The 19,984-nt window shown below is 57.1% G+C and overlaps 2 protein-coding genes across 14 annotated transcripts in view; one reads left to right on the forward strand and one right to left on the reverse strand.

The window, feature by feature from the left end:
• The window catches only part of CCDC157 (coiled-coil domain containing 157), a 21,827-nt gene extending 15,118 nt beyond the window's left edge, over window positions 1–6,709 (forward strand). For 4 of the 13 annotated variants that reach the window (XM_001140899.5, XM_054675813.2, XM_016938956.4 and 1 more), the window contains exons 7-12: window positions 148–359; window positions 1,669–1,836; window positions 1,995–2,163; window positions 3,547–3,731; window positions 4,330–4,418; window positions 4,504–6,709. In XM_001140899.5, coding sequence (XP_001140899.5) covers window positions 148–359; window positions 1,669–1,836; window positions 1,995–2,163; window positions 3,547–3,731; window positions 4,330–4,418; window positions 4,504–4,792 — 1,112 coding nt within the window. In that variant the 3' untranslated portion in view covers window positions 4,793–6,709. Of the gene's footprint in view, window positions 1–147; window positions 360–1,668; window positions 1,837–1,994; window positions 2,164–3,525; window positions 3,732–4,329; window positions 4,419–4,503 lie in introns of all 13 variants that reach the window. The other 9 variants (XM_009438159.5, XM_016938954.4, XM_016938955.4 and 6 more) reach the window with 5 other exon arrangements.
• A 158-nt stretch (window positions 6,710–6,867) lies between these two features.
• Window positions 6,868–15,455, reverse strand: RNF215 (ring finger protein 215). The gene is made up of 9 exons (XM_016938959.4): window positions 15,069–15,455; window positions 14,656–14,799; window positions 14,109–14,180; window positions 13,943–14,028; window positions 12,379–12,535; window positions 8,322–8,441; window positions 8,102–8,245; window positions 7,751–7,853; window positions 6,868–7,662 (listed from the first exon to the last, which is right to left on the reverse strand). Exons 1-9 carry the CDS (start codon window positions 15,351–15,353, stop codon window positions 7,640–7,642), a joined length of 1,134 nt encoding a protein of 377 aa, XP_016794448.1. The 5' UTR covers window positions 15,354–15,455; the 3' UTR covers window positions 6,868–7,639.
• Between the last annotated feature and the right edge of the window lie 4,529 nt (window positions 15,456–19,984).

The raw sequence follows: 19,984 nt of genomic DNA on the forward strand, positions 1-19,984 counted from the left end.
CCAAACCCACCTCAGGTGGGGTCTAGAGCCCCATTTTGTGGCTGAGGACTCTGAGGCCCAGAGATGGGATGTGAGCTCCCGTCCTAGGTCTGAGGTAGTACAGTGCTCCCCTGCCCTACCCCATCCCATGTCCACTTAATGCTGCAGAGGCAAAGGCCCAGCAGCTGCAGGAGGAAGGTGAGCGCAGGGCGGCAGCGGAGAGGCAGGTGCAGCAGCTGGAGGAGCAGGTGCAGCAGTTGGAGGCGCAGGTGCAGCTGTTGGTGGGTCGGCTGGAGGGCGCTGGCCAGCAGATCTGCTGGGCCAGCACGGAGCTGGATAAGGAGAAGGCCCGTGTCGACAGCATGGTCCGCCATCAGGAGGTGAGGCCAGGGCCCTCGCTAGCCTGGGCATCTGCAATGTAGGCTGCAAGGAAAGAGGGCTCCACTGTCAGGGAATGGGGGATCATCTGTATTGGGCATCTGCTCCCTGAGATGCCTCCAGGTGTGGGGGTTGACTCACCTTTACAGAGAGTCTACCCTGAACCAGGCACTGGGGGAACAGTGACCCAGGGACTGATACTGCCCAGTGAGGCCTCACTCTGGAAGAGCGCCCCACAGGCAAAGATGAGCAGGTGTGCCACACTCTCCTGCCAGATGGCTAAGGGGTGCAGGGAGGGATGGCCACATCTGCCATGGGAATCCAGAATGGCTTCTAGGAGGAGGTGGCCTTTGAGCTGGACGCCCATGACAGGCAATTAGTCCATCAGCCAGGGGAAGGACAGGGCAGGCAGAGGGTGAGCCAGGGCCCAGGGCATAGCTGTGCTCTGGGCAATGGGGCCTCACAGGAGTCCTCAGAAGTGTGGTTGAGGGAGTAGGTGACCTGTTGCCTAGTGAAAGGGGCAGGTCTGGGGGCTGTCCTGGCTGGGTCTACCCTCAGAAGCTCAGCAAGGAGCCAGGAGTTCAGTTGAGAGTCCCCAGGGTCAGACATGGGCCCAGGGTAGGGGAAGCCTTTCTACCCCAAGTGGGTGCTGTTCTCTGTGCCTTGCAAACTGTCACAGCCGCCATGTATCAGGTGTCTGCTGTGACCCAGGCTTCAGGCGCCGCAGCCTCTGATGCTTACTCCTCGCTACAGCAACAGGAGGTAGATACTCTTGTCACCCCCATTTTACGAATGAGGAAACAGCCTTATTGAGTGAGGTTAAGGAAGTTGCCCAAGGCCACACAGCTAGTGAGAGGTGGAGCCAGGACTCCGAGCAGTCCAGCGTTAGTTCTTCCTGCTTTCCATTCAGTGGGTGTTAGGAAATGTGGGCTTCAGCAACATGGGATGATGTGACACTGGAGACCCGAGGAGAAGAAAAACTTAGTTCCCAGAATTCCTCTCCAAGTGGGGTCTGTGTATGACTGGAAGGAAGTGGGGGTGAGACCCCCAGAGCCAGCCATCTGCGTTCCAAGGGCTGGGGTCTTCGAGCTGGGATCCTGGCCTTGACCAGGTCCGGTGTGCATCTGCCTGCTGCCAGCTTCCCCCGACCCCTACCCTTCCATGCGTGTGACCAGCATTCCCTAGACACAGACACACACCCCAGGGGGGTAGCAGCCGAGGGGTAGTAGATGCTGTAGCCTCCTTAGTTCCACATGGCTGGGCCTAGCCCTGTGGGTCTCACAGCCTCCCTGCTTGTCCGTTCCTGCTTAGTCTCTGCAGGCCAAGCAGCGAGCCCTGCTAAAGCAGCTGGACAGCCTGGACCAGGAACGTGAGGAGCTGCGGGGCAGCCTGGACGAGGCTGAGGCCCAGCGGGCCCGCGTGGAGGAGCAGCTGCAGAGCGAGCGGGAGCAGGGGCAATGCCAGCTCAGGGCCCAGCAGGTGAGGGTGGGGGTCTTCCTTTTTGCCAGAGAAGTCTCTGGCCAACTGAGTGCCTGCAGGCCTGTCCCATGTCTTTTCTTGGGTAGGGACGGTGCCCCGGGGTGCTGAGTACCATGTAGCTCACTCAGGAGCCAGGCCTGAGCCTCCCTCTGCCCCAGGAGCTGCTGCAGAGCCTGCAGAGGGAGAAGCAAGGCCTGGAGCAGGCGACTACGGACCTGCGGCTAACCATCCTGGAGCTAGAACGGGAGCTGGAGGAGCTGAAGGAGCGGGAGCGGCTGCTGGTGGCCTTCCCAGACCTGCACAGGCCCACCGAGACCCAGATCCATGGTAGGGGACTGGGGATGGTGCCAAGGGCACGCTGGGGCTCAGGGCCAGCAGCTGAGGGCTCGTGTGGGCAGGACACTGGGGACTGCAGCTCCCTAGCCTGCAGCAAGGGTGTTAAAGCCAGGCGGCCAGCAGCGCAGCCCCTGTGGACCCACCACAGCACGCAAGTGCTTCATGCGTCATCCACTCTGCATAGACAGGGACGTGAAAGCCCAACAGTGATGTGACTACCTCTAGTCACAACAGCCAAACGCAGACACAGGTCTGGTTGTCCCCACAGCCTGTGCTCTTCACTACGTCACATGCTAATTCTTGCTCGACTTCTGTGTGTCCCCCTTCTTGGTTCTTGGAATGGGTCCCCAAACCACACCATGGGACTAGTCCCAAGGACACAGCCTCCAGCTGCCCACTGTCCTGGACCCCATGGCATAGGAGTGCTAGGTACCCATCTTGGCACAGGATTGGATATCAGGTGACCTGGGTTCTCCCAGCCCCTCCAGACCCCTAAAGCGCTAGGGCAAATCCATTTGCAGAGCTGGCAGGAAGATCTGCAGTTAGCTGCTCATGAGACATCATCCAGGCCCTTCTGTCCCCTTCTCAACCACCTTGTGAGGCAGGTCATAGCCCCATAGCTATTTCCCATAGCAGGAAACTGAACCAGAAGGGGCAGCAATTCTCCCGGGCTCCTGGAGCCAGAAGGAAGCATCCATCACAAAAGCAGGGGAAGAGCAGCCTGGCGGAATTCCTGCCGTTCCCACGCTTGAGCTGGCCGTGTGACCTTGGACAGCTCACTTTGGCTGTAGCCTGTCCAAAACGGGGGGCCTTGTCAGAGATTCACTCTCCTCTCATGCTTATTTGCTAAGTCTTTTTTTTTTTTTTTTTTTTTTTTGAGACAGAGTCTCACTCTGTTGCCAGGCTGGAGTGCAGTGGCACAATCTCTGCTCACTGCAACCTCCACCTCCTGGGTTCAAGTGATTCTCCTGCCTCAGCCTCCCGAGTAGCTGGGACTACGGGGGCCCGCCACCACACCCAGCTCATTTTTCTATTTTTAGTAGAGACGGGGTTTCACCATGTTGGCCAGGATGGTCTTGATCTCTTGACTTAATGATCCCCTGACCTGGGCCTCCCAAAGTGCTGGGATTACAGGCATGAGCCACCGCGCCCGGCCTTGCTAAGTCTTTTGAGAGCTCTAGGTCCCACCCAGCTCTCAGATTTTATAATACTATGGTCATCTTCCCCGCAGGTTGGGGGACAGGGAAGGGGGAATAAGGCCTCGGGAGAAGATGAGCTAGGAGGCCTGGTGCACTACACAGCTCCTTTGTGCCTCCAGGCCACCCGCCCAAGCTGGTGTGCCTCCCTTCTAAGGTCCTGTCCCATTGGGCACAGGAGGCAGATCCAGCAGCGTGGAATCCCAGATAACATGTCCCACAGACTCTGGCAACGTCACAGATCACATGGAGAGGCAAGTGCAGGCCAACGACATCCGCATCCGGGTCCTACAGGAGGAGAACGGGCGGCTCCAATCAATGCTGTCCAAAATCCGGGAAGTGGCCCAGCAGGGTGGCCTCAAGGTGGGCCTGAGAGAGTGGGCCCTTGGGGACCAGGAGGAAGCCCCTACCCAGCAGCAGGTCTTCAGACTCTGCCCCAGGAACTTGTGGAGAGCCCACCTCATCACATGAGGCCTTAGGCTGTGCTTTTGTGAAACATTTTTCACATTTCCAGAAGGCGTAAGGATGTTATGGATCCGATGCCTTCCAGTCCCATATGCCCTCTATAGCTGTCATTCCTTTAAGTGCAGCAAGAAGCCTCGTCAGGCCGGGTGCGGCGGCTCATGCCTGTAATCCCAACAATTTGAGAGGCTGAGGCGGGCAGATCACTCGAGCCCAGGAGTTTGAGACCAGCCTGGACAATATAATGGGACCCCGTTTCTACAGAAAAAAAAAAAGAAGCCATGTCAGAAAGAAACCTCCCCATACTTGCTGCCTGCCCAAGGCTCTGCAGCTGAGAATAGGTCCTGGAAGGCTTCCTAGGCCCTGCCCCTAGGTGAAAGGGCCCATGGATATGCGCCCGGCCCTTCCCTCCCCATCCCTGGCTACGACACCCTCTCTGTACAGTGGGGAGGGGACTCCTGGGCCCTTATAAGACTGGCTTTTTTTTTTTTTTTTGTAGCTGATCCCGCAGGACCGGCTCTGGTCCCCTTCCAGCAAGGGAACCCAGGGAGCAACACCACCAGTCCAGGCCCAGAGCATATCCCCAGGGTGAGTGAGGCTTTACTGGAGGTGGGGCAGGTGAGTGGAGTGTTCCCTGCATTCACAGGGGATCTTGGATCTGGTTTTCCTTCAGGCCTCTGGGCAGACAGCACCTTCCTAGCAGCAGGACGGGTAGGACCCTGCTGGGCCAGCCCTGCACATCCCCATCTCGGCAGCCCTGCGCATCCCCATCTCGGCAGCCCTGCGCATCCCCATCTCGGCAGCCCTGCAGCCAGCCCAGCAAGTCCTTGCTGGAGGGTGTGACCCACTTGGACACCTGCACCCAGAACCCCATCAAGGTCTTGGTCAGGCTGAGAAAGAGACTGTCACCTGGCCGGGGACAGGCCAGCTCTGCACACCAGCCCCAGGAGCGGCCCATGTAGCCTGTGGCCCAGGGCTGAGGCTGGATGGGAGGTGGCTGGCAGCCCACCCACTGTAATAAAGCCCCAGCCATTGGCCCACAGCAATCTTTGCCTCACAGTATGACTGAGCCAAGGAAAGAACCCTTCCTTCCCTGTCCTGGGCAGGGGCCACTGAGTCCCCAGCCATGTAGTTCAGTCAGTCAGCAGAGTCCTGGCACTATGGGCCCTCAGTAAAAGGGGCCTTCCTGCTTCCCTCCCGACAGAGGCTGTGGGATAGGAGAGTACACCCAGGGCAGAGGAAGCTCCTAGGACCTGGGCCAGGTGAAGGGCCGTTTTTCTATCCCCAGAGCAAGGGTCGAGGGGTGAAGCTGGGCTCAGTGGCCCGCACTGACTCAGGAAGGGGTCAGGTGGGAGTGGACAGAGGAAGGGCCGGTGAGGATGTCTGAAGCAGGCAGAGGGCAGCAACGCCTTCAGCCTCCCACCCTGGCTCTGGACCTGCGCTGGGCACATTAAGGACCCAAGAGGTCAGGCCTCCTTTCACTGAGGAACTCCTTGCCTTTAGGAAATGGTGACGGTCATGAAGGTTTCTCTAAATCCTGGAGGTCATAGCCCCAGGAGGCCACTGAAGGCAGGGCAAGGCCTCCACCAAGCAGAGGACACCCTGCCAGCCCCGGCTTTCCCATCCCTGTCCCTTGGGGGTTTCTTCAGCCCAGGGTGCCATGCGGCCAAGCATCTGGGGCTCTGGTTTTCCTCATGAAGCCACCAGCCTACCCTGAGCCACCTCACCTGTGAATGACAATCTCCAAAAACTTGCTGAGGCCTTCTCAGGGTGCACGCTCCCAAATGCCTGAAGCATTTTCCCTTGGTGAAGAGGCCGTCAGGTAGAGCACCTCAGTTCACAGAGAAGGGTCAAGAGGGGCCATGTATATAGCTGAGCTACCACAGCTTTGGTCAGCCCAACTTCCTGCTTCTGAGGGGCCTGGGAGTTCCTGAGGGAGGCTGGGGTGCCCCGGGCACCCCCCTCACAGGGGAGCACCATCCCTCAGCACCCTGAGCCAGAAGGCCTGTGCTCAAGTCCAGGGGAAGGACCTCACAGCTGAGTAGCTCTCTCAGGCGCCCACCAACTCTGTGCCATGTATTCATTAGCTCCCAGTTCTGGCAGTCAGAAGTCCAGGTTCTGTGTGGCTGGGTTTTTTTGCTCCGGGTCCCAGAGGGCTGAAATTGAGGCATCTACCAGGTTGCGTTCCTTTCTGCCGGTTCTGGGGAAGAATTGGCTTCCAAGCTCCACTTGTTGGCAGAATTCCAATCCTTGCGGCTGTGGGACTGAGGTCCCCATGTCCTCGCTGGCTGGCTGTAAGCCAGGTCCTCTCACGGCTCCTAGAGGCCGTCCACCTTCCTTGCCATGGGGCTCCCTCCATCTTCAAGTCAACAACAGAGGATTTCTCATGTGCTGAATCCCCCACATGCTTCAAATCCCTGACTTCCTCCTCTTCTACCAGCAGAAAACTACTTTGAATAGGCTCATGTGGTTAGGGCAAGGCTCACACTCAAATACTTTCCCTATCTTCAGGTCAGCTTGCTATAAGACAGAACCCAACCATGGGCGTAAAATCCCTTTGAGAAGCCGGGCGCAGTGGCTCACGTCTGTAATCCCAGCACTTTGGGAGGCCGAGGCAGGCGGATCACCTGAGATCGGGAGTTCGAGACCAGCCTGACCAACATGGAGAAACCCCGTCTCTACTAAAAATACAAAATTAGCCGGGCGTGGTGGCGCATGTCTGTAATCCCAGCTACTCGGGAGGCTGAGACAGGAGAATTGCTTGAACCCGGGAGGCGGAGGTTGCAGTGAGGCGAGATCACGCCATTGCACTCCAGCCTGGGCAACAAGAGTGAAACTCCATCTCAAGAAATAAAAATAAAATAAATAAATAAAATCCCTTTGAGTCCCAGTTCCAGAAATTATATTAATGCAAGGCATGTTCACGGCGGGTGGTAGTGGGAGACCTTGGGGGCCATCTTAGAATTCCATCTACCACAGGCAGTAGAACCTAAGGTAACTTTTTAAAATCTTAAAACACCTATACACATTTTACATCTTATGTTAAAATATAGCCACGTTTATTTTACTATTAAACCTTCCCTACTCCAACTCTTAAAAAAAAAAAAAAAAAAGGATGCCCCTGGATGAGGCACCACATTGATCCTGTGGCTTCGAGTATCCCGGTCAGCAACACAAAGCCGCAGCCAAGGAGTCCAGAACAGGACGGTTTCTAAGACCTCTGGCCCTAGCCAGGCCCAGGAAGGAGGCCAGGCTGGACAGGCAGTGGGACCCATGGCTCCCAGTGCTTGAGGACCAAAGGCAACAGGCAGACAGCCTTGACAAGAAGTATCCTGAAAGACAGTCAGGCCAGGGTACCCCAAGGCCAGATAGCTCTTCCCTCAACCCACCCCCCAATAAATAAGCACAAAACCTGGCCACTGTAGTCTCAGCCCCCAGGGATTCCCAGACAGGCCACAGGGAGCTCCCAGAACCCTGGCGACAGCTACACTGGCCCCATATTCTCTTTCCTTATTGACCTGGGAGCTGCCTGTAAGGAGGGCAGACTCACGTCACAGGATTGCAGAGAAGGTCCCAAAGTGACCTCTCTTCCTTGACTGACAGGTCCCAGCCCTACATCCTCAGTCTGAAGCTGTGGGGCCCTCCTTCCCAGTGTGGACATGGTGGGGCCCTCATCCTTCCTCCCACCCACTGGGCTTGCTGTCCTGTCTATCCTGCTGTCCCATCCTGTCCTGTCCTGGGAGCCCAGGCTGAGGACCGGGGTGCAGGCAGGAAGGGTCCATCCCCATGTGCAGAGTCCAGCTGGGTGGCTAATCATCGGAGTAGCGGTTCCCTGCAGGGGAGGGGAAGAAGAACAGGGAGAGAGGCATCAGGTGAGGAGCAGGCAGAGTAGGCCGAGGGACCCCGCCCCTAGTGCTCACCCAGGACATTGAATTTGCACAGTGGGCAGGTCTGCTGGAGCATCAGCCAGGGGTCCACACAGTCTCGGTGAAACTCGTGCTTACAGGGCAGCACCCGGAGCCACTACAGGGGTGGGGGAGGAAGGGCTCAGGTCACCGAAGCAGGACTCCACGTGGGGGTGCCTGGTCCCATGCCCCTCGCCTCAGCTGGGGAACTGAAACCTCACGGCTTCCCCCACCCCCCTGAAATTCTGCTCTGTAGCCCTGGGGGCTGAAGGAGAAGGGCCTGGTGGGGGTGGTTCCAAGGTCCCAGGAGTAAGGTGGGAGGCATCACAGGTGAGCTGATGGCTGGTCTCTACCCAGGGCACTAGCCTGTTTGTTGCAGAAGTAGTCCAGGCACACCGCACAGGTCTCAGCACCCGGATCTGGGAGGCCCTGCGCTGCCCTGCTCAGCCGGCAGCGCCGTGTCTTGAGGGATGCCAGTCTCCGCACCACGCGGCGCTTAAACAGGTCCACCTGTGGGGAGAGGACGGGCACAGTCTTGCAGGTCCAAGGGCTGAGGGTGCTGGGGCTCCCTGGGGCTGGCTCCCACCTGGCCTCCGAGCTCCCGCTGGCTCTGCCGCGACGCCTGCCGCTGGGCCTGGACCACGAGGCCTGTGCACAGGAGCATGGCCACCAGCAGGATGGCGTTCCACAGCTGCTGCAGGGGTTTCTGGGGAGGGAAGCAGTCATCAGGGACATGGGGCCACCCCCACACACCTCCCTTAGGAACATCTACCCCCAGGAATGCCAGGGAGCAGGCAGGTGAGGTGTGCTGATGGCCTCTGTGTCCCTGCAGTCCCCAGCTTCCTCTTCCGAAGGCTCCGTCTCTTCCATTGTGTGCTTCTCAGGATCACTCACTCTGCCCTACACGTCTTCCCATCCAGCTCCAAGGAGAGCCACATCCATTCCCAGCCCAGGGCTCTCTGGGCAACAAACCTGATGTTTTGCATACACAGAAGCTTCTATCTGGTAGCCTCAGAGACTCCCCAACCCAGCACCCAGCAACCCAGCACCCAGCCTGGGACCTGCTCACTCTCCCACCCCCATCCTCCTGCACTTCCTCCTGGTCGGCTTTCTCAGGCCCTGCCATCAGCCACTCACCCATCCAGCCTGAACGTTCGCACCCCCCGGTACGGGAGGGAGCCAGCCCCCAAGGCCTGTTGCTTGGTTCTCCTGGGCGGGGGTGGGTCTCATGCCCTCCTTGCCACCCACTTCCCACCCACGGTCAGAGGGTTCTCCCCTGCACACCAGGCCCTGCAGCTCCCCTGCCTGAGCTCCTTCCCTGCAGTGCCACTTGCCTCCTCTCAGTGTCTGTGCCTTTCCACACTGTTCCCTGTCTTGGGAACCCTCTTCCACCTTATCCCTTTCCTCGGCTACTGCCTCCACCACATCTTGCTCTAGAAGCTCCCTGACCTCTTATGGCTGGGTGAATGCGCCCCCCTAACCTCCCGCTGCCCCGCCCTCCTCACACCCGCTCTACCCAGCGTTCCCTTGCAGCTGCCCTTGGGGGTCTGTGCGCTCCCATCGGTGGGAGGTAACCATAGCTGATGTGGTCACCACTCTAACCCAGCACCTCCCACCATCTTTGTGGAATGAGTGAATTTGGAAAGGAAACATGACTGAGAGAACACTTTAAAGCCTGGGGGCCCCGGGCCCCTGGGCAGCCTCAGAGTGACTGAGGGAACCACAGTGATCTTGACTCAACTTGCCCCAGATGCGGTGTGGCTGCTGCGCTCTGACTACTCAACAGCTGGCTCAGGAGATGGCGCAGCGGAGTAAGCAAAACACAGCACGCTCCCTCCAGGTGCGCCTCTGCACAGGGTCTGTGGATGTGTTAGGACTAACATATGCATTCACTTCAAAGCTCTCTGCAGCTGAGTACTGCTCTGCCATCGTGTTCTTCCCCGACCGATGCTGAAGCTCATCTACCGTCATGTGGGGAAGAGGGGCTGAGAAATGATCTGATATGAAGAGGCCACCGCTCTAGACAAGCCTGGTGCTGCTAGTGCCACAAATCATTGCTCTGCTCACAGTGGAGGTGCTCTGGGGGCCCTCACTGGGAAGTGTCTGTGAGCCCCAGCTCCCCTCTCCATCCTGCCCTCTTCTCTCCTCCAGCTGCAGCTGGGCAGTGCCACCTGTTCTAGGAAGCTGTCCCCAAGCCCCAGGCTGAGTGCCTTTATCATGCCCTAGAGGGTGCCGGGGCCACCACCAGCTCTGTGCTTACCCCAGCAGAGTGACAGCATGTCTCTGGCCTATCTGCTCTCCAGACTGGGCCCCCATGAGCCCAGGGCTGGAGCAGCCCACGTTGGCCAACACGTGCTGGGGGCTGTACACCAGGAGACCGGGGCATCACTGCCTGGCAGAGAAGTAACTCAAGAAATGCTTGGGGGCCAGCCGCGGTGGTTCATGCCTATAATCCCAGCACTTTGGGAGACCGAGGTGGGCGGATCACCTGAGGTTGGGAGTTCGAGACTAGCCTGACCAACATGGAGAAACCCCGTCTCAACTAAAAATACAAAAAATTAGCCTGTGTGTGGTGGTGCATGCCTGTAGTCCCGCTTACTAGGGAGGCTGAGGTAGGAGAATCGCTTGAACCTGGGAGGCGGAGGCTGTGGTGAGCCGAGATTGCGCCATTGCACTCCAGCCTGGGCAACAAGAGCGAAACTCTGTCTCAAAAAAAAAAAAAAAAAAAGCTTGTGGACAGAATACCCTTGAATGCCCTTGATGCCAAGTGTTGGGTGTTGGAAATCCAGAGATGATAAAACACAGCCCTGGCTGTCAGGAGACAAAGTGACACTCCCCTGAGCCCCATGCCAGGACTAAGTGGCCATTATGGCATAAGCTCTCCAGGGCAGAGCCTGCTGTAGAGCTCCATGCCTCAGAGCAGCCAGCTGGGTGGGCTGAAAGTGTGGCCGGCCTGAAGCTCCGCTGCAGGCCAAAGACCCAGCCTCCCCAGGCTCATTGCATCCTGGGGAGCCCTATGTGCCCCAGGTTCAGTGCATCTTGGGGAACACGCCTTGCAGAGCCCCAGGTGAGGATGGAGGGCAGGATGGGAGCTTGCCATCAGAGCAGTAAGGACTGTTCGTTAGCTGGGCATGGTGGTTCACGCCTGTAATCCCAGCACTTTGGGAGGCTGAGGTGGGCCGAATGCCTAAGCTCAGGAGTTCGAGACCAGCCTGGGCAACATAGTGAAACCCCATCTCTACAAAAAATACAAAAATTAGCTAGACATGGTGGCACATGCCTGTAGTCCCAGCTACTTGGGGGGCTGAGGTGGGAGGGTCACTTGAGCCCAGGAGGTCGAGGCTGCAGTGAGCCAAGATCGTGCCACTGCTGTTCATCAGACCTTCCTGATACATGGGTGTTGCTGCTCTGGACTCCCAGAGGCTGGAGGCACAGTGACTGGGCCCTGGGGTCAGGACTGAGAGCCCGATGCCCATCAGGCCAGCCACTGAGATGCCTACTCCAGCCACCCTTCAGACACTTTAGCGGCCATGGCCACCCAATACTTGGGTTGGGACCACCTTGACCCCTGCCTGCAGCCTGGCCAAGGCTGCTCAGGTCTGCCCTCTTGAGCAGCCAGACCCACCTGCAGACTGCGCACAGCCCCACCCCAAGCCTCTCACCAATGCCTGCCCTGTCCAGAGGCCTGTGTGGGCCACCCATGACAGGGATACACAGAGTACCGTCCCTGTTTGCAAATGAGGAACATGAGGCCAGAGAGGTGAAACTCCCAGCTGAGACCAGCCAGCTAAGGTTTCCAAGCCAGGATTTGATCCCAAGATTGCCCCACTTGAAGCTGCCCTGCACAGCCCACAGTGGCCAACACCTGCTGGAGGGTGTACACCAGGAGACCGGGACGTGACTGCCCAGCAGAGTAGGGACTCAAGAAATGCTTGTGGACAGAATACCCTTGAATGCCCTGATGCCAAGCGCTGGAAATCCAGAGACGATAAAACACAGTCCTGGCTGTCAGGAGACAAAGTGACGTGCCTCATCACATGCAGGATGGGCTGTCCCAAGAAGCCCATGGACGGCCTGACCGCCTTGTTGTGATACAAAAGAGAGAGAGAGGGAGGGGACTTCAAGCTGGGGTGGGAGGGAGGCTTTCCAAAGAAACGTGGCAGGATGAGTTGTGAAGGTTCTAACTAGACTAGGACGTGTGGACACAGAGAGAAAAGGTGTCCACGTCTACAGCCAGGCGTAGACAAGGCCCAGTGGCAGAAGGCCTGAGCATGTGCAGTCATTGGTACAGGGTGGCCAGAGCATAGGAAAAAGGACTAGAAAAATAGAGTGAGTGAGTGATGCAGAGAGCTGGGAAAGCCACGCAGAGGGGTCTGAACTTTACAGGCAGTGGAATAAGGCTTCCCAATGCCTGCAGAACATGAGGACGGCAGCTAACACTGACTACATGTGACCTGGCCCAGGCGCCCCACTGAGCGCCCACCTACACCATGTCTCTGAACACTCACAGCACTCCTGTGGGGTGGGAAAGGCCGTCCTTGTCACTAAGGTGGGGAGAAGCCACAGGATTTGCAATACAAAGCCATGTATATGGCCCCACGAGCCTCCTTTCCCTAGGCCCCGTGTAATCTGCTAGCACCCACCTGCTCCTGGGCACGACTGCCTCCAAGGCAGACCAAGTCCTGCCATCCTCCATAGGCATTCTTGGAGAGGCCACAGGTGGTCCACAACGTCAACTTCCACTCGATATTGGCCGACAGGGACTCTCCGCTGGTGATCTCAGCCGTGGCCTGGGTCCTCCTGGGAGGGAAAGTCACCGGGGCCAGATGGAAGGACTCTTGGGAAGGGAGGCCCAGACCCACCCACCCCAGCTCTGCAGGAAAAGGATACCTACGACTGTCGCCCCTGTTGGCCTTACACTTTGCCCCAGGCCTTTTCTCTCTATTGGTTTTTCCAGTTTTCACACCAGCCAGGCCAGGGAAGCCTGCAAGTCCATCTTCCTCCTTGCTGGGGCCAGTCCTCTCTGCCCACAGAGCCACCTCCTTGCTCCAAGCTCCAAGCTCTGGCACCTCCTTCCCATCCCCTCACCCATTTTTCAGCCTGGGACAGGACAGTCTTTCTTTTTTTTTTTTTTGAGATAGGGTCTCCCTTTGTCACCCAGACTGGAGTGCAGTGGCACAGTCACAGCTCACTGCAGCCTCTACCCCCGGGGCTCAAGTGATCTTCCCACTTCAGCCTCCTGATTAGCTGGGACTACAGGCATGTGCCACCATGCCCAGCTAATTTTTGTATTTTTTGTAGAGACTGAGTCTTGCCATGTTGCCCAGGCTGGTCTCAAACTCCTGGACTCAAGTGATACTCCTTCTTTGGCTTACCAAAGTGCTGGGATTACAGGCATGAGCCACCATTCCCAGCCGAGAGGGCAGTCTTAAAGCTAACAGTTGGCTGGGTGCGGTGGCTCACAACTGTAATCCCAGCACTTTGGGAGGCCGAGACGAGTAGATCACAAGGTCAGCAGATCGAGACCATCCTGGCTAACATGGTGAAACCCCGTCTCTACTAAAAATACAAAAAAATTAGCCGGGCATGGTGGTGGGCACCTGTAGTCCCAGCTACTTGGGAGGCTGAGGTGGGAGAATGGCATGAACCCGGGAGGCAGAGCTTGCAGGGAGCCAAGATCGCGCCACTGCACTCCAGCCTGGGTGACAGAGCGAAACTCCATCTCAAAAAAAAAAAAAAAAAAAGTTAACAGTTAGGCCGGGCCCTGCCAGGCCCAGCCACAGTGGCAGCAGGGGCAGCAGCAGCAGCAGGGGCAACGGGGGCTCATGCCTGTAATCCCAGCACTTTGGGAGGCCGAGGCAGGTGGAACTGAGGTCAGGTGTTCAAGACCAGCCTGGCCAACATGGTGAAACCCTGTCTCTACTAAAAATACAAAAAATTAGCTGGGTGTGGTGGCACATGACTGTGATCCTAGCTACTTGGGAGACTGAGGCAGGAGAATCACTTGAACCTGGAAGGCAGAGGTTCCAGTGAGCCGAGATTGCGCCACTGCACTCCAGCCTGGGCAACACGAGTGATACTCCATCTCAAAAAAAAAAAAAAAAGGCTAACAGGTAAGGCCCTGGTCCCAAGCCCCCTCAGTCCATGGGAGAACCAGGGGCTCTCTGTACCCAGGGTCAGTCCTTTGAAGTCTAAATACCAACTCACTGCAGCAATGCATCCAACAGCTTGGTGACATTGGAGGAATAATGGAGGACGATCACTGGCCTGAGCAGAAGCTGGGATATGTCCAGCTGCAGGGAGACAAGGAGGTCAGCAGGCCTGGGTCCCCCTTTCCCCAGCTTGCTTACCCTCATGGCCTGGTCCGATTTACCTCTCGGACCACGTTGTGGTTCAGGATGAGGAGAAGCAGGGCAGAGGCACCCAGGAAGAGGGCCCGCCGCATCTGCAGAGGGATAGAAGGCGAGAGGCTAGCATATACCCTGCCTGCACACCTGTCTCACCACCTGCAGCCCTAGCTGCTCTTAGCTCCTGGCCCTGCAGTGAGCAAAACTCTGGACAGACTAGCCATAAGCTCCTTGAGGTCAAAGGTGGAAACTGCTTTCTTCCTCCTGCCTCCCTTCCAGATGCGCTGTGCCTTCCCCGGTCCTATTAGGGCAGTCCCAGCAGTGGTCGTCAGCAGCAGCTCCCCCATCCCATACTCTCAGAGCCTGGTCAAGCTTCTCAACCTCTCTCTGGCCTCCTCTCACCTCCCTGCTTCGAAGCCATACTGACTCCATTCTTCAAACTGGGGTGCCCTGACCCACCAGGCCTAGGGCTTCTCTGCAAGCTCTTAAGGGCCCATCTAAGGAGGGCCTGGCTCTAGCAGATGCCTTGGAATCCTTTCCTCCAGCCCCCTCCCCCATAGACATCCCCTGCACCTGCTGGACCAGGGCCTTGGGATAGGCCTGCGGGCCACTGCCCTTATTCTCCTGGTGGAACTGGGCCGCCTGCTCCTTGCCCACGTATGCCACTGCAATCCAGCCTTCCACTGGTGCCTCCTGCTCGGCATCCACGATGTCCATCTGTGTGGCAAGGGGCCATGAGCAGAGGGAGGTAGGGTGTGGGGGAGGAGGGAGCCGGGGTCATCACAGTGGATGCCAAGGCCAGAGTTCCCAGAGCATCTGGCTCTCCGGTTTGGGAAGCCGGAATGCTGGGGGCCTGGGGAGCCTGGGGAGGGGCGCTGGACTGTCAAGGCTTGGTGGAGGATGAACGTCGGTTCAGGGTGCGGGGTCTCTAGGGAGGGTTGAGAGAGGGGTTTAGTGATAAGGCCAGATGGCTCAGCAGCGCTCACCAGCAGCAGACGACCGCCCAGCAGGGGCGCCGGGTCGGCTTCGGAGCCGATCCTGACGCCCTCCAGGACCAGAGCGTCCTGGCGCGGCAGTCTCACGTCCACCCGCACGGCGCGGGCTCCGCCCCGCCCCGCCCCGGCCGCCGGCTCGCTGCCGTCCGCCGCGGCCCCGGGCCCCGCCAGGCCCAGCCACAGCGGCAGCAGGGGCAGCAGCAGCAGCAGCGGAGACGGAGGCGGCGGCGGAGGCGGCGGCGGCGATCTCAGCGCGGGGCGAGCGGCGGGGCCCATGGCCGGACCCGGCGAGCTGGCCCAACAGTGGGGCCAAGGGTCCCGGGCGCGGGGGGGATCGGAGGGAGCGAGGCCGCTGCCGGACGGGGCGGGGCGCCGGGAGGGGCGGGGCCGCGGCCGGACGGGGCGGGGCACCAGGAGGAACGGAGTGGGCGCTTGGCGGCTCTCGCGCCCAGACTGGGCCGCGGGCGCCCCCTGGTGGCCGCGGAGAGCTCAGGCGCCGGCGACCGAAAGAGGGGGAGAGGGGCGAAACCGGGGTCGCAGCGGGAAGGCGGAAAGTCAGAGAGAGGAGGTGCTCCGGCAGCGGACGCGTCAGCGGGGCAGACAGGAAAATAGTTGGAAAGGGCGACCTGGGGGAGCAGAGACACGATCAGAGCCCGAGAAGGGCAGGAGCAAGGGATGTCTAAGGGGCCTGATGGCAGGCCCTTGTTCTGCGGCAGCGCCGTGGACCCACGGGGTGGCCAGGGCCAAGTCACATCCCTCTCTTCCTCGGTCCTCCCTGTCTCGACCCCACTAAACAGCAGGAGGCAGAGAACCAGAGACTGGCGTGGGAAGCCGACAGGGGAGATAGAGGGGCAGGGGAAAGGGGCTGGGGGGCAAGGCAAAACGAAGCAGGCAGGGACTCAGTGCCTCAGTGGGACCGAGAGGCTGGGTCACTTCCCTCATCTGTGAAATGGGCACCATAGGCCGGGCGCGGTGGCTCACGCCTGTAATCCCAGCACTTTGGGAGGCCGAGGCGGGCGGATCACCTGAGGTCGGGAGTTCGAGACCCGCCTGACCAACATGGAGAAACCCCGTCTCTACTAAAAATACAAAATTAGCCGAGCGTGGTGGCGCATGCCTCTAATTCCAGCTATTCGGAAGGCTGAAGCAGGAGAATTGCTTGAACCCGGGAGGCGGAGGTTGCGGCGAGCCGAGATCGCGCCATTGGAATCCAGCCTGGGCGACAAGAGTGAAACTCCGTCTCTAAATAAATAAATAAATAAATAAGCACCATGTAAAATCAACACTGCCTCACCCCCAGCAAATAACTCAAATGTCTACTGGAATGTGGAAGTACCACTACTGTTCTAAAACTTGTCCGTTTCTCCAAGGGTTGGGGCTGCTGGGAGCTGGCTCAGTCTGAAACCTGAGCCTTTAAAAATTGTATGGTGGGCCGGGCGCGGTGGGTCACGCCTGTAATCCCAGCACTTTGGGAGGCTGAGGCAGGCGGATCATGAGGTCAGCAGATCGAGACCATCGTGGCTAACAAGGTGAAACCCCGTCTCTACTAAAAATGCAAAAAAATAGCCGGGCATGTTGGGAGGCGCCTGTAGTCCCAGCTACTCAGGAGGCTGAGGCAGCAGAATGGCGTGAACCCGGGAGGCGGAGCTTGCAGTGAGCTGAGATGGTGCCACTGCACTCCAACCTGGGCCAGATGAGCCACAACACTCTTTTTTCTCCAGAAAAATTGAAAGAATTTTACAGTGAACACCTGTATGAACACTGATATGGGATGACCAAGTTGCTCCTGAAGAAGCGTGAGATGGGTATATAAGACAGCCCCCGATATCAGCCTAAAGACAGACAAATGGAACATGAAATAGGCCAGAAACTGACCCACACATCTAAAGATGGTGTACATCAGAGGAAACATTGTGTTTGTGGAGATACAAGGAGGCAGTAGCATGGACTGTTTGGTAAATTGTGCTAAGAAATTGAATTAACCATTAGGAGAAGAAATTAGACCCCTATTACATACACATCATATACAAAATATGAATTCCATACAGATTAAAGACCTAAATAAGAAAAGTAGAAGTTTAAGCATTAAAAAATTATTTACGCATTTATTTTTGAGACAGGGTCTCTCTCTGTTGCCCAGGCTGGAGTGCAATGGTGCCTTCTCAGCTCATTGCAACCTCCAGGGTCAATCGATTCTCCCACCTCAGCCTCCAAAGTAGCTGAGACCACAGGGGTGTGTCACCATGCCCAGCTAATTTTTTTTTTTTTTTTTTTTTTTTTGTAGAGACAGGGTTTCACCATGTTGCCCATGCTGGTCTTGAACTCCTGGGCTCAAGGGAACTGCCTGCCTCAGCCTCCCAAAGTGCTGGGCTTATAGGCAATAGCCACTGCACGTAGCTAGATTCTCTGTTCTGTTCCATTGGTCTATAGTAGTCTCCCCTTACCTGAGGTTTTAGTTACCTTCAGCCAACCGAGGTCCAAAAAAATATTAAATGGAAAATTCCAGAAATAAACAATTCATAAGTTTTAAATTGCATGCTGTTCTGAGTAGCATGATGAAATCTCTTGCCTTTCCTCTCCATCCCTCCCTGGATATGAATCCTCCCCACGCTGTAAATGTTACCACCTGTTAGTCACTTAGTAGGCCTCAGAGTTATCAGATTGAAGAAACACAGTATGTTTTCAGCACTACCTGAGGTTTCCGGCATCCACTGAGGATCTTGGAATGTATTGTCCAAGGATAAGGGATCACTAATTGGATATGTTACTAACGTTTTTTCATATGTGGGAAAGCACTCTTCATAAGCTACAAAATGCACTGTGGAAGCCCCGTGGTGCCTGTGAAGAGGCTTGCTTCTCCATATCTGTGACTGTCCCAGCCCATCTGTCAGCCCCAACAACAGGGTTGCAAGGATGCACCCTGTAATCAGCCAGGTCTTTGGCTCCATGTTCTGCCTGCCCTGTCCCCACTTTCTCCCTACCCCTCACCCCACTGACCTAGTCACCCCTCAACATACACACTCCAACCAGATGCAGGTCCTTGTTCACGCTTGTCCCCCACCTAGAACACAGTTCTGCTTCCCTACAAATATCCACATCCTAGCCTTCCATCAGTGGGAGCCGGAGCCCCCTTGCAAACTTGGTGGGTCACCAGTTCCCTGTGATGTGTTCTTCCATGGGGTAACCCCTGGTTATCGCAGAAGGAACAAGAGCTGGAGGATGTTACCTCAATGTGGGTGGGTGTAGCTCAGCCCAGCCAGGGGCCTTCTGCTGCTTTGGGGTGAGGAGGGTTAGGGGGTGGGTAAAGAAACAGTAAAGATTGGAGCCAATGCTGGCGGGGGGCAGAGTGCAGTGTAAGCCCAGGAAGTGAGGCAGCCAAGGGTGGGAGATTGACTGCAAGGAGACGAGTGACCTTGAGGCCCTGCCTGGGAGTGGAGTATCTGAGGAGAAGGGGACTGGAGGACCCCAGAAGTGGGGGAAGGGATGCCAGCTAAGAGACATGCAGGCACCCTGCTCCCAGGGATGGACAACAGGACCCTCAGCCCTGTGGGCTCTCTCTGGAGTAGCCCAACCCACAGATCCAAACTCCCAAGAGAGGGTGGGGAGCTAGAGCGGACAGGGCTGTCACTCTCTCACCATGGGCCTCTGGGCAAGCCACTTCCGTTTTCTTGGCCTGCGTCCTCAGTTGTAAAATGGGAGCTTGGACTAAATGACTTGGGAGGGCCTTTCATCAGACATGCTGTGATTCCAAGTAGCTTGTTTCTTGGGATACAAGGTTTCCTGGCCCTGGGCTGGGCAGAGACCTGCATGGAGAAGGACCCAATTCCTCTGTCTCTCCTTATTCTGTAAAGTTGCCGGGGGACCTAGGAAGAAACAAAGCTACTAATGAAAGTGTGAGGCATGGAATATGTTACCTCAGCGGTGGAAGGGGGTGGTGATGAGGATGAAATGTTTTAGAATTGGTACCAGGAATGGGGTGTATGACAAGGCCCTTGAATTCCGTGAACCTGAGCCCTCTGCTTCTCTTCCTTTGCTGTGAAATGAGTTATTTGGTCAGATACCAGGCTGTGCAAATGCCATAAAAATGGATGAGGCATTCCGTGAGTACGCAGATGGTGGTGCTGGCAGAAGGATGAAGGGCAGGGAAGGCAAATCCACATCTAGAATATGTGTCTATTCCAGTGAGCATGAACCTGGGCCCCACCTATGAGGAAGAGGCCAATGTAATCAAGCTGCCACCAGGTGGCAGGCTGGTCCCTGGGGAATGTGGCCACATGGGGCCCAGTGACCTTGTTTTGTACAAAAAGGGCCTTGAAGAAGACAATGCCTAACTCACGGAACTGTGTCACCATCAGTGGGGGCTTCAGGCCCAGTGGCCACAGGGACGGCTAGGCCTGAGGTGGTGGTATTTTTAGAACATGGAGGTCCCTAAGATTCCTTTACCTTATGGACATGAGGTCCAGCACATAAAACAAGTTGTCTTAGAAGATCTTAAAGTGTCCCTTGATTGCCTAGTTCCATCTGCCACCTCCCTCCACTCACCCAGATGCTCAGAGGGTCGATGACTCACTCAAGATCACACAGGGCAGATGCAAAGTAGCCGCAGCTTAACTGTGGCATGGGCTGTAAAGTAGAGGGGGTCCTGCTCCTTCCTTGGGTCCAGCTCTCAGGGACAGGGTGAGTGTCATGCCCACAAATGGATATCAAAGGACTTCTCGGTGCTAGGCACTGGGCATGGAGCAGTGACCATGACCAGCAATGGCTTCTGCCCTTGAGAACAGATAGAAAACCATAACCACATACACAAGCAAGATCATTTCAGGCCACGGTAGGTGCCACAGGAATGAGATAAAATAGCATCAGAGAGGGGCTGGGGGCCAGAGGCCACTTCAACCTCATTACCAGGG

This window comes from Pan troglodytes, chromosome 23 (genome assembly GCF_028858775.2).
Source record: "Pan troglodytes isolate AG18354 chromosome 23, NHGRI_mPanTro3-v2.0_pri, whole genome shotgun sequence".
Taxonomy (NCBI): domain Eukaryota; kingdom Metazoa; phylum Chordata; class Mammalia; order Primates; family Hominidae; genus Pan; species Pan troglodytes.